The sequence below is a fragment of the Phalacrocorax aristotelis genome, chromosome 13 (genome assembly GCF_949628215.1).
Source record: "Phalacrocorax aristotelis chromosome 13, bGulAri2.1, whole genome shotgun sequence".
Classification (NCBI taxonomy): domain Eukaryota; kingdom Metazoa; phylum Chordata; class Aves; order Suliformes; family Phalacrocoracidae; genus Phalacrocorax; species Phalacrocorax aristotelis.
Genome location: NC_134288.1, coordinates 18,531,944 through 18,545,213, shown reverse-complemented (window position 1 = coordinate 18,545,213; position 13,270 = coordinate 18,531,944). Strand labels below are relative to the sequence as shown.

General features: G+C 39.4%; 1 protein-coding gene across 10 annotated transcripts in view; it reads left to right on the top strand.

Annotated features, from left to right (window-relative positions):
* The window catches only part of STAU1 (staufen double-stranded RNA binding protein 1), a 32,853-nt gene extending 20,590 nt beyond the window's left edge, over positions 1–12,263 (top strand). For 2 of the 10 annotated variants that reach the window (XM_075109198.1, XM_075109199.1), the window contains 9 exons: positions 1,756–1,854; positions 3,203–3,415; positions 3,975–4,118; positions 5,009–5,155; positions 5,956–6,028; positions 6,400–6,719; positions 7,478–7,600; positions 9,726–9,811; positions 10,462–12,263. In XM_075109198.1, the coding sequence (XP_074965299.1) occupies positions 1,756–1,854; positions 3,203–3,415; positions 3,975–4,118; positions 5,009–5,155; positions 5,956–6,028; positions 6,400–6,719; positions 7,478–7,600; positions 9,726–9,811; positions 10,462–10,549 (1,293 nt within the window). In that variant the 3' untranslated portion in view covers positions 10,550–12,263. Of the gene's footprint in view, positions 1–1,755; positions 1,855–3,184; positions 3,416–3,974; positions 4,119–5,008; positions 5,156–5,955; positions 6,029–6,399; positions 6,720–7,477; positions 7,601–9,725; positions 9,812–10,461 lie in introns of all 10 variants that reach the window. The other 8 variants (XM_075109196.1, XM_075109197.1, XM_075109203.1 and 5 more) reach the window with 6 other exon arrangements.
* The last annotated feature ends 1,007 nt before the right edge of the window (positions 12,264–13,270 follow it).

The window sequence follows — 13,270 nt, the reverse complement described above, 5'->3', positions numbered from 1 at the left end:
GGGAAAATCTAATCCAGTAAAGAGAAGTCCTTGTAACCTTTGCAAGGAGAAAAGTCAGAATCTGAAAAACCAGAATATATCTGCAATTAAAAGGACAGGAAAATATTTGTAATTAAAGTGATTGTGCTAATGTTTTGACAGTAAGGGCAGCGACAGATCGTTCCTAGAGGTGCTGGCAGTAAACTTGCTGTAACACCTAGACCATAATAAAATAAGGCCTCAATAGTTCAGATAACTTTTTCTGGGCATATGATGCTATTCCGTTTGAACTTACAATTGCATTTGAAATAGGTTTTAGAATATGATCATCAAGACTTTTGACTCCTGTATTCAATCTTGGTTTTGCCAATTTTTCCCTGCGTTGTGCCTTCTGCTGAGGTATAGTATGGTTCCTCTAGCGGAGGTGTTGCCTCCGTGTTTCTCATGCAGGCTAATGCGCAGTGCATCCACCTTGCTCCTGCGGGAGCGGTGCCATCGCGTGGTCTCGGTTTTCGCAGAGCTGAAGGTTGCTCTGTGTATGCCTCCACGCAGAGGTTGGAGACTGGCTGTAGTAGTGGGCTCTGAAGTATCAGATGTTAACATAGTAAAAGGGTGTTGGACTGTAGGTGCTCTTCTGAAATGTTTGCAACTTGAACCTGAAACACAAGGTCAACCCGTAAGAACAGTGTGAAATCTGATGGGACAGTGGGAGGAGTGAAAACCACAGATCAATTTTACTCATGTTTTGTTCTGAGATGGGAAGAGGCTGCTTTAAGTGGTGGGGAAAAAAATTTCCTTTGTGGTTTTAATCTAACTTTTTGTAACAGGCATTGGGGATGCTTGCTACAACCAGAAATATTTTTAACAATGAGAGCTCTTTAGCATATTTCTGCTGCTCCAATAAAATATTTCAATAATTTTTGGTACCTGGTTGCATAACTAGTATTGTGGCATGATATAATTGGTGAAATTGTTGCTATTCGTCTTTATCATAATCTTTCCAATATCACTGCTGGACATTTAGTCTTAAAATTTCTCTGTTGCTGTTACCATGCCTCTTAGTTCATGTTGATCCCAACATCAGTGAAGACATTTTTGGAATCACAATCAAAATTTTACCTGGAGATACGTAGAAGTGCCTGTAGGTAAGCTTCACCTGGCACTGCTGTCCTCCTAGCAGGTGTGAGTTCTCAGAGATGTACACCGTTTGATTTAAGGCAAGTTCCTGATAGTACGCTCTTCAGATGAGAGAAAAATCTGTAGATGAAGCACTTGCCAAGGGAGCATGTTAAAAGACAGGGCTACGCCAGGGTCTAATTAGCCATCCTTTATTCACATTGGTCCCATTCTCAGAATCTTTATTTTTCCTGCCCTTTCTCTTATCTGATACTGTCTTAGTGCTTTTGGTACAAACGTCCAATCAGCATATGAAAATTTTATTTCATAAAGGTACTTCCATTTGGAAATCAGCTCATTTAACACTTCAGTTTGGTTTTGTATAAATAGACTTTTTTTAAACCTATTGGCCCTTATTCCATTTGTTCTTTCCTGTAACAAGCACATGAAAATATGAGGGTTTGCTAGCTTTTACACACACACCTTAAATGAGCTTCTTAAGTTTCAGTTCTGTAGTATGTATGCTGCATTTCTACACATTCACATAAAATGGTAGTAAAGGTTAGACTAATTAAAATTTTGAGAGTTCAGTAAACTGGTTGGATGGATAAAATTCAATTTAATAGGATCTTTATTTTAAATAGAGTATGCTTCTTTTAGGTTAACGGAAAAGAACCAGATGATGAAAATCTCAATAAATCTGAAATAAGCCAAGTTTTTGAGATTGCACTTAAAAGGAACTTGCCTGTGAATTTTGAGGTATGTTTATTTTACAAGCTCTAGATCTGTTTTTATTAGAATATTAAGGGTACACATTAAGTTGAGTCTCTTCTAGATAACCCAAACAACTGACTTGTAACATGTCTTGTTAGTTGTGAATACACTTTTACCTTTGACAGTCACCCTGATTGTCTCAGTTTATATGGTAAAGTGAACAAAAAAGAAAAATCCACCTGTTCACAAATATACGCACTAAAATCATAACATGAGTGAACAGCTATGCTGTGGTTGTCTGTGCAATCTTTTTTGCAAGCTTTTTGAATGAAAAATCAGTATTACAGTGAAGAAACAAACACATCCCCCCCATTAATGGTTAGAACATTGAAGTGCAGAGTCGAGGCAAAAGAGTATAGCTCACTCTGAAAGACGTTTATGGAAGTATTTGCTGAAGTAAGCACTGATGTGGACTACCCGCAAGTTGCAGAATCTCACAAATAGGTTTCTTTTCTTGCCATGAGGTGACCTCATGTGCATCTTGCTTTCCTTTCCCTTTGGCCTGGCTGCTTGCTGCCTCTTTGCCCCTCCTTGATCATTTTAGTTATCTTAAACCAACAGCTTCCATAGGAGCATCTCTGTTTCACTAAAATATTAATTTATCATGCTGCTTTCCTGAGCTGGCGGAGTAACATTTAAGTCAACTATCTGAATTATTATAGTAAGAAAATGCAATTGTGTGTAACTAAATTGTTTCTAAAACTCTTCTTCTATGAAGTTTTACATGAAGCTTTCAATTACTGCAGATTAGCCTGAGCATCACTGGTAAAACTATACTGTCACACAAAGCCAGTTGTGGGTGGAAGTTCTTAATTCTTTCCTATTTTTTGACTTTATGGATATTTTGAAGTATGATGTGTTATGACCGGAGTTAAAAGACTAAATCTGTAGTAGGTAGCTATCTTTTAGATGTCTCCAGAATTCTTGATTTCTGAACTAAAATGCCGGAATTGTTTTCTTGATAATGTTCTATTACCGTACCATGACGTATTTAATGAGGTGATGTCAACTGTGTGGAAGTACACACGGATGAAATAGAATTGTCTTTTTAATATTGAAGGAGTAAATCGGTAAATTAAATAAGATGGGTTAATGACGTATATGTAAATACTGTTTACTGCTCGCTGCATCTGATCTTTTTAAAGTATATGTTTATTTGGGTGGGATTATGTTATTAGAGTGAGTATGATTTACATCTCTACTTTCTGGATTGTGTGAGAACCTAAAATCTCTTTATCCCTAGTTCTTGAGGGAAGTTTGCTATAAACAATGTGCCCTACCATTTTTAATAAGTGTTTATCACGCTTTCACTCAGTTTTTCCCTCTGAAACAGGTGACCAAGGAAAGTGGTCCTCCCCATATGAAGAGCTTTGTAACCAAGGTGTCAGTTGGAGAATTCATGGGTGAAGGTGAAGGAAAGAGCAAGAAGATCTCAAAGAAAAATGCTGCAATAGCAGTCCTAGAAGAACTGAAAAAATTGCCACCCCTTCCTACGGTTGAGAAAATGAAGCCACGAATCAAAAAGAAAACAAAATCAATAGTGAAGGTAAGAGAAAAACAGATTGGGAATCTGACTGCTATAAATAATCATCAGATAAGAGACACTTTGGGGTTAATTACAAACACTCTTCAACTGCTCAACTTTCATCAGCAGTCTGGTACTGCCAATGAAATGATATTTTGCTCCCACAGCGGGGTTCTCGTACCACTTTTACAACAGTTATCCGTAAATTCAGGATGAAAGAGGAACCTTACAAAAGAACGAGTGGCACATAAAAACCAAGCTCGACTTTCAAGCCTTAGACTTTATAGCTTCGGGGTTTGCATGATTTTGCCTGTGCAAATTCTCCTGCAAGTCTGCCCCTCCTGGTATAGCAGGATTAGAAGTTGTAAAACTATTACCAGTGGTAGGTTATATGTGGTCAGATGTGACAGCAGAGCCAAATAAACCCAGTGTTTCTCTTTGGCTGTGACAGTGTTTCATTCAGCAACTTTTATTTCAGTGTTCTTAAATTCTAGAGATGAATTAATTCAGTGGCATGCTGCATTTGGCTATTAAGCCAAATAGAAATTTTGGCTTATTTCCTAAACATTGTTCTACATAGCTGCAGACAAGTCCGGAATATGGTCAAGGAATGAATCCCATTAGCAGACTTGCCCAGATACAGCAGGCCAAGAAAGAGAAGGAACCAGAGTACATGCTCATCACAGAACGTGGTCTTCCAAGACGCAGGGAGTTTGTTATGCAGGTTTGTATGTTGATTTGAGAACTCTAGTTGCATGGCTGTGAGTTTTGGGGTTTTCTTGTAGTTTTTGTTTTGTATTGTTTGTGGGGGAGGGTGTTGCTTGTTGGTTTTTTTATGGTAATGAGGTTCTCATGATGATATACAAAGTTAACGGGCCTACAGCCAAATTTCCATGAAATTTATTAAGAAGATACCTGGTGGGCTACGTTCAAGGAAGATAAAGGTGCAAGAAAAGTGATCTGAGTCATGTTTTAAAAAGAAAAAAATTGCATAGGGCACCAGAAGTCTATGTTGCAACTACCTAATATTTTAATTAACAGGAATATTAATATTCTGTTAAGAGATACTGAGCTTCTTGTATTTTGTAATGTAGGACTCACATGAACGTGGGTATCCTTCGTTTCCTCCTTCCCCTGAGTTTCTGTGTGTCGCCTTAGAGCACAGCACTTTCCGCACTCTGCGTTCCAAATACCAAGAGCACAGTAGTGTTTCTAATACAGAGTTATCTACTAGCCTCTAATGCTTAAGTGCCTTCTCCAGACCTCTCTCCTATCCTGGCCAAGACAGGAAAGGTAGTTGGTTTCCTTCCATTACATTAGTAAATATGCTAAACCTGTAACTTCAGCTTGGAAAACTTGTCTGCTGTGATACCAGTTGTGAGCATTTCGGCTGTTGCCATGGTGAGATGATGAAATACAGTTTGTGTGGCTTCTGTTTGGGTTTTTTGTGCTTGGAGGCCAATGATCATTGACAATAAATGACAACCTGCTTAGAATGATGATCACTTGAACTATTTTGTGACTCGTAGCATGCTTGAGAGACAGATCACTAAGAAATGAATCCTCATACTGCTGTTTAAGAATTGATTTGGTTTTTTCTTCCTCTTTGTCCAGGTGAAAGTTGGTGTACACACAGCTGAAGGAATGGGCACGAACAAAAAGGTTGCTAAACGCAATGCAGCTGAAAATATGTTGGAACTTCTAGGTTTCAAAGTCCCCCAACCTCAACCTCCAAAGCCAGCATTAAAGACAGAAGAGAAGGTAAGAATCTTTAAAAGTCACCACTGTTTGACACTACAGCAAAAGCTGAGTTGGAACTTTGCAAGGCAATAACGGTGTAATAAACTTTTGCTTTCTGCCCCAGCCAGAAATCAGTTGTATTGAGGTGACTGTTCTTTAAATAATAGTGCATTTTGGATTCATTAAGGTTTCAGTTTTGCAAGTAAATCAAAGTCTCATCAGAAGGCTAAAAAAATATTTTTCTTCTTTATAAAATGGCTCAGAACCTGTGATAAATTATATATTCGGTCTTAGAAGCTTATGGACATGTAGGTTATAGGACTTTGTGGTAGGAATAGTTTTGCATAGCCTTATTGCCAATTGCAGTCAAGTTTGTTATAGGTCTCTTTCTTTGGTGGGTCCTTTAGCAGGGAAAGAGCTTTGCATTCATTTATTGATTCAGCAGATGTTACCAGGGAGTTAAAATAGCAAGTCTGTTTTTAATTTTCTCCTTTTCCATGTATATACTCATTTGTGTCCAGTACATTGTCTTCAACAATACTAATGTTAGTTTAACTGACCTTATTATGGCATCCTGTTCTCAATATCTGTGTTCTTAATACCACTTCACTACTCCGTAGGTAGTTTGTCATTCAGTGAGTAAGAATCACTGAACTTGTCTTTTCTTGGTACCTATAGAATAATTGAAGTTTTTGAATAAGGAATTCTCCAGTAAAATTTCAAGTGGTCAGATCACCCAGGCCTTGAAAACTTTGAAACTTGGCGGGGGGGAGTTTTGAAAGGATATTGTGTTTTTGGCTTTTTTTGCTTTTATTTTTAAGACACCAGTGAAGAAACCAGGTGATGGAAGAAAAGTAACCTTCTTTGAGCCAGGCTCTGAAGAGACTCCAACTAGTAAGTAACTTTACTGAAAGAAATGTGGTCCTGTTGGCACGTGTGTGTATGTGAGATATGTTTCTCAGTCCCCTCAATAGTGCCGTTTAGCGCACTGTGAAGAGCACAGATATGCAACTGCTGGCTTGCAAACTAAATCTACCCCTTGAGAGGATTTTGTTCACTGAATCACTTATTCGGTAAGCAAACTGTCTTGATGATGCTGAAACTCTGACCCACCAAAGGTAAATCACGCTCACTAAGTTTTAGTGTTTCAAAAGTCATTTGAAACTTTTTTTTTTCCCCAAAAGTGGCTTTTGATGCCTATATATGCCCTCGCGTGCCTGCAGAAATAGCCAGCGTCTGTTTCATATGTACCTCTCTCTTCTCAGGTAATAAAGAAGATGAGTTTAGGATGCCTTATCTCAGCCATCAGCAGCTTCCTGCTGGAATTCTTCCCATGGTCCCTGAGGTTGCACAGGCTGTAGGAGCCAGCCAAGGACACCACACCAAAGAGTTCAACAGGGCAGCCCCGAATCCTGCCAAGGCTACAGTCACAGCAATGATTGCGAGAGAGCTGTTGTATGGTGGTACTTCTCCTACTGCTGAGACCATATTAAAGAATAACAACTCATCAGGCCATGTACCCCACGGACCACTTACGAGGCCCTCTGAGCAACTGGACTATCTTTCCAATGTTCAAGGAATCCAGGTAAACGTTCAGCTTTGCAAGATTTCTTCCAAAGCATTCCAAACTGGCCTGACCTGCTGTTGGTTCTAAAGCTTTTTAGTTCTGCTGGTGACTGATGTTATTCTGAGGCTAAAATTAATGTAAATGTTTTACTTTACATATGAAATGTATTGAATTTTACAGCTTTTTTATTTAGTTTTCCAATGTGCATTTCTGTACTGCAGTCTCAGCCTTAATTCAGCGTACTCTGAAGTTTTGGAAAAATAAAATTGAAAGTAACGTTTTCTGACAGTTGCCATGATGTATGAACATGATAGGAACTTGAAATTGGCTGATCTGAAATAATTTTTTTGTAATAATCATTCATCCATTAACATTTGCTGCAAGCTGTACGTTTTCTTGTGTTTGGTCCCCTTAATCAGAATTGCGTATAAGTTCCTGCATTAGTACGTTAAAGGAGCTCAGTGGATTGAAAAGTACAATAGGGAAAATTCTAAATGCAGATAGCTATGATCAGAATGAAGGTCACAGCAATAATCATTTTTACATAGAAATACATATCATTATTACATACTTTTGTTCAGAAGGCTGGCAGAGCTCTTACGATTAATGCAGAACATTGCAAGTGAAGTCAGACTTCAAAGTAACTGGTTCTACTGGCTGACGGAATGATTAAAGTAAGGTTCAGCTTCCTATATGAGCAAATAATCTATAGCAATTGTGACATATTTTCTGTACTTGGTTAACTGAACAGAACCAAATCCTTCTCTTTTCTTCAGGTTGAATATAAAGACTTTCCAAAAAATAACAAGAATGAGTTTGTATCTCTCATAAACTGTTCCTCTCAGCCACCGCTGATCAGCCATGGAATTGGAAAGGATGTAGAATCTTGCCACGATATGGTATGGTGAATTTTGCTGAAATGGTTTCTCTTTGGCCTTCAGTGAGTTAAGGGATGCAGCGGATAGACCGAAGTTTTATATTACCGCTGGATAGCAATAAATTAAATGCTGTACGATTCCCTGGCTAATTTATGTCTAATATTCCACATAAAATTTGAAATGATTGATTAATAATATCAGAATCTAATCTAAATAACCTTCAAAATGCTTAATATATGCTCACAATTTTGGTCTACAAAAAAATGCATTTGCTTTATCTTGATGATACTTGAGTGAGCGTTTATTAAAGAAAACATATGAAAAAGAACTTTTAAGTCATAAGAGCATACCAGTTTTTCTTTAACAGAATGCATTGATATTTCACTGGAACTGTAACACTTGGGTTCATGTTACCAGACTTTCTGCTGGAACGGAATCCAAAATGGAAGAAATGCAGTTCCACGTTAGATAGTGGGATACACCCAAAATCGGTTCATCACAGAATCCCAGACTGGTAGGGGTTGGAAGGGCCCTCTGGAGCTCACCCCGTCCCACCCCTGCGTGAGCAGGCCCACCCAGAGCAGGGGCACAGGGCCGCGTCCAGGCGGGGTGTGAATGTCTCCAGGGAAGGGACCCCACAGCCTCTCTGGGCCGCCTGTGCCCCTGCTCTGGCACCTGCACAGGGAAGGGGTTTTTTCTCGTAATGTTTAAGTGGAACTTCCCGTGTTCCAGCTTGTGCCCGTGGCCCCTTGGCCTGTTGTTGGGCACCGCTGAAAAGAGCCCGGCCCATCAATCTGACACCTGCCCTTTAGGTGTTCATAGGTATTTATGAAATCACCCCTCAGCCTTCTCTTCTCCAGGCTCAAGAAACCCAGGTCTCTCAGCCTTTCCTCACAAGGGAGATGCTCCAGCCCCTGATCCCCTTGGCAGCTCTGCACTGGCCTTGCTCCAGCAGTTCCCTGCCCTTCTTGCACTGGGGGGCCCAGACCTGGCCGCAGCCCTGCAGGTGTGGCCTCGCTAGGGCAGAGCAGAGGGGGAGGAGAACTTCCCTCGCCCTGCTGCCCACACTCCTTTTAACACGGCCCAGAACCTCCCTTAATAAATAAAATCTTTTATTCATACTAGCTGAAATATTTCCTTGTGAAAGAATGAGTCTTCTGGACTGTAAAACGTAAGGGACTTTTTCTATAAAAGACATCAGATATTGCTCACAATACGTACACGCTCTACTATAACTTGAAGAGAGTTTAGGTTTTTTGGTATGCAGTGGCGACCTGAGTACTGACTGCAGGCTAAAGTAATAGTTTGCAATATGTAGATACACTTAGGAAAACCTGGTTTTACTGATTTTTATATTAAAAATTTTGCCAGTAATTTTGTAATGGCTATAGTTTGATGGAGATTTCATTGATCTTTGTCACTTAATTTTGACATTTTCGTACCCAGCTCTACATCCTGCTGTAAAGAGCTCCTGTAAGACTAAGCACGCAGGTCAGTGCAGTAGGTAGAAGGGAAAAGGAAGGACAGCCAGTTCGGAGCTTAGACATTGTGACTGGACCAACGTGAGAACCTTCCTCTGTTCAGATGTTCAGCTTTCACTGACACATGTGCCATAACTAATCAGGGATGTTCTGAAAAAGTGCATCTGAAATTGATCTGAATAAAATTGAAAAAGGTTTCAGTCCTCAAAGGAGGTGACGGACTTTTGCACTGGCCATGTCACTGACTCTCAAGTCACACATGCCCTCCCTGTGATGTATTTTTGATTCCTGGGTAACTTGTTTTCTTTTTCTGCAAAGGACTTTTTGGTTCTCTGTGTTTTAATGCCCTTTATGTTGAGCTCTGTACCGTTTGATCCGTTATTAATTTAGTGTCTTTTTCCCTGATTTTAATAGTACTGAGGAATTCGTTTTCCTCCATTGCTAAAACAAACGCGAGGGGAATCCCCTAGCCACAGCACCATTCTATTGCTTAACGTAGCAAGATGAAATTCTCCACCGTTGCTTTTTTCCCCCACCGTAATTATGCACCTTCAAAAATGTATTACCAAAACCAGAACAATTACTTTTGTCTTAAGTGAGCCCTGGTCCCGCTTTCACTAATTAATGAAATGAACTCAGGTTGAATTGCCCTCTCTTTTCTTTAGGCTGCATTGAATATTTTAAAGTTGCTGTCTGAGTTGGACCAACAAACCACAGAGATGCCAAGAACAGGAAATGGACCAATGTCTGTGTGAGTGTGACCCGTTGACTTTCCCTTGCATTAATGGAAAACGCAAAACCCTATGATGTTCTATAAACAAAATGTGAGAGTGTTTTTCTTTGCCAGAAAAGTTAAAATGCCAAGGGCTGTTATCTTCTTCAGGAGGATGAGAGGGTAGGTTTTATGATCAAGCTCGCAGCGTTCAGGTGTCAAATGCAAATTACTAAGCAGAAGCGGTACACAGAATGTAACGGCTGGGATACAGAGCAATTCTCACTGTGATCCCTCTCCGTAACAACTAGTTGTTTACAGATATTTGTAAATAGTGTGACTTTTCAGCGTGTTTAAGCGTTGGAGCTGCTCCTCTCTCTCTAGAAGTCTTCTGTACGCAAACTCTGAACAATGTACAGGTTTCACAGCTTGCCTTCAGCGGAAACACGGAGGGGTTGCGAAGTACTCCCCCCGACCGGAGAAGGGGAGGCAGCGGAATTTATCCTCTCATTTAGATAATAAGCTGTCAAAATGGTGGAATTAACAAAGGGCTAATTGCTTAAGAATGGAGGCCAGTTAACGGAAACAAATTGTTACACACACCGCGAATCCTTTATATCTGATTTAGAAGCATCTTATTTGTGGAAAGAGTGTTTTATCCCAAGTAACAGGTGTTTTCTCATTTGTAGATGTGTGAAACAAGAAATGGAAAGTGACCCTCTTCTCAAACCGGCTAACTCAAACACTTTGGGACAAACACTGGACAGCACTGCCTAAAAAAGGCTTTTGACTGGACCCAAACCTGAAAGCACCAGAGAAAATCAAATGCTTCCTATTAATGTAACCTAACTGTTTTAGAGTGCTACAGTCTTTACAACCTACTGTAGTGTCTAAATCATAACCGTTGCTTTTTCTTCAAGCAGTGATAAATTTTTAGTTTCATTATGTTGTTTTGATTGAAATGACACTATAAATTTTTCATTTTAAAGTTTCTTAATTGTATCTAGAACAATAGCACAGTTTAGAAACTTTGTCTTTTGAGACTGACATGTTATCTGTGAACTAACTTGGGAAGATCATATCCATGTATGTGGTTATTTTGTTTTTACTGAAATAGCAAAGTTTCACTGGAAACAAATTGTGTGCCCGCCATTTTAAAAAGTCCGGTATTCTCGCAAACCTAGCTTAATTATCCAACGGTTGAATGAACTAAAACACTTTAGGAATTTTAAACTTTGATCATTTTTGGTTAATTTCTAGTTTTCTTGAGTGGGGGGTAGGGGAACTCGAATGCAACATGACTTTAAATGATCTCCGATCTATGTTTTAAGGATTGTGTGTGTAGATGGCACACAGCTCACTACATTACAGGATATGGTCTCAATGTAGTGCATATAAAACCGCAGATTGATTTTCCTTGAGTGCTTTATACTGTTTAATTACATCTCCATGTAGGGCTGAAAAAAATTACCTATGTTTATATATAAACTGTGTTGCTTTTGATGTTGTGTTATTGCGCACTGAACTGTGCGCAATAAAGTTTTTGCATATGGTCCAGGTAAAGCACGATAGCCTTGCAAGTTAAGTACTGCTTCAGTTCATTGTTTACGCTGGAATTTTTTCTCCCCATGGAATGTAAGTAAAACGTAGTGTTTGTCACCAATAAATGGTAATACTAAATTTTTTTTTTTGGTTAATTTATTCTTGTATGCCACTACAGGGGCTGCTTTTTTATAGGATTTGTAATGCTTGTGATATAGTACGGGCAGTATTGTAAAGCTATGGAGTAACTGTAAAATGGTTATCAATTACATATAAATAACTACTATTTAGTAATGTGGAGGATGTGAAAACCTGGCAAGGTCAAGGAAATTCAAAAGTAACGTGGGTACATTTTGTTATTTGTGCCACAGTGTGTTAGTGCAACTGTATTAATGGGAGCTTAAACTAAAGTTACAATTATGACAAGAAACCTGGCACAACAGGTTGGTATGATTTCAAAGTTTAAGTCTCTACTTTTAAGTTTCCTTGTTTGCTTGTAATTTCAGTCATAACCTTGCCTTGCACTTAGTAATTTCTGGGGGGTAGTGCTTTCAAAACAAAACAAAACTTTCCCTCGAGCAACAAAAGCTGGCACCGTAGGCTGACACACGGCGGTGTATCGTTCAGATGTGACTACGTTCGGTGTGTACCTACCTGGCAATCTGTGGCAGCACTTCCTAGACACCTGTCTGCAGCGCCTGTAGTAACTCTTGTCACGGAAAGCAGTTACTGCATATGCTGTCTCTCAGAGCTAAATGTCTCGGCCATTTTATCTGCGTTATCAAAAGCAATTGGGCCACATTAATTGCGTACCAAATTTTATTGAATCAAGTTGGTTTTGATCATTATACGCGCAAAAAAAACATTGTAAAGTTTCTTGGGTTTTTTTTTTTTACATTTGTAGAACTAAAATGCTGTACATTTAAAAATTAAAAGAAACTTGCTGGGCTGAGGCTTTGTATTGCAAATTCTTACAACTTAGAAGCTACTTACCAAGCAGTTTGTTTTGGAAGACCGAGAGCACCTCGACAGCCGTGTAGGTGGTCTCCCTGTGTTCATCCCCTGCTACTTAGGAGTCTTCTCTCCGGATGGGACTAGACCCTGTTCGTCTGCCTTGCAGCATTCAGTTGTTGATAACCTTACGTTACATATGAACCTTACTTAAGGTACTTTGCCACAGCTACCTGTTTCAGTACTCTCAAATGCATGTATCGTCGTAGAGGCACTAGGTAAGACAAGATCCTTTTGTCAAAGGCCTTGTGGTCACAGCCTCATGATGGAAGACTTCAGGTCACAGTGTGGGCTCTAGGTAGGCCAAGTGAGTTCTAGATAAACGTGTGGTTTTTCTGGTGTTTTCTGTTTGTTGTCTCTTCTGTGCTTGATGCAGCAAAGGCTAGGAAGAACCTGAAGGCTTTATACAACACTTTTGTTCAATAGATACTGAAATGTTCTACAAAGAATACAAATATGAGAAGACTGAGGTGAAGGTGAAATTCTCTGGCTGCAGTAGACTGGCAGGCTCGTACCGGTGTTGAGTGTACATTTCTGAGTACTAGCAGAGAGCTGTCTGCAAGACACCTCACCTTTTCGGGTTCGTTCTTTGAACTTTTTACTTTTCTTCTTGATCTTAAACCTTTTGACTGCAAGTGAATGAGCTGGAGCTTCTGAATATGAATATCAGTGTATATTAGCTTGGATTTCGTGGCACATATTTCAGTAGTGATCCCATTATAGAAAATTTAAGTATGGAGTCTGTTCCAAAATGACTTTTTCATATTCAGATCTCAGTTGGTTAGGGTTGTTCTCCCACACGTGGATTTTACCAAGCATTTTTCTCCCTGTTATCTTATTTGACTTTGCTTAGATTACCACCGACGTTTTAGTAAATTAATGCATTTTTCCCTATGTTTCTCCAAAAGTATTTGGCAATATGGCAGCACTACTCTGAGTGTTCCA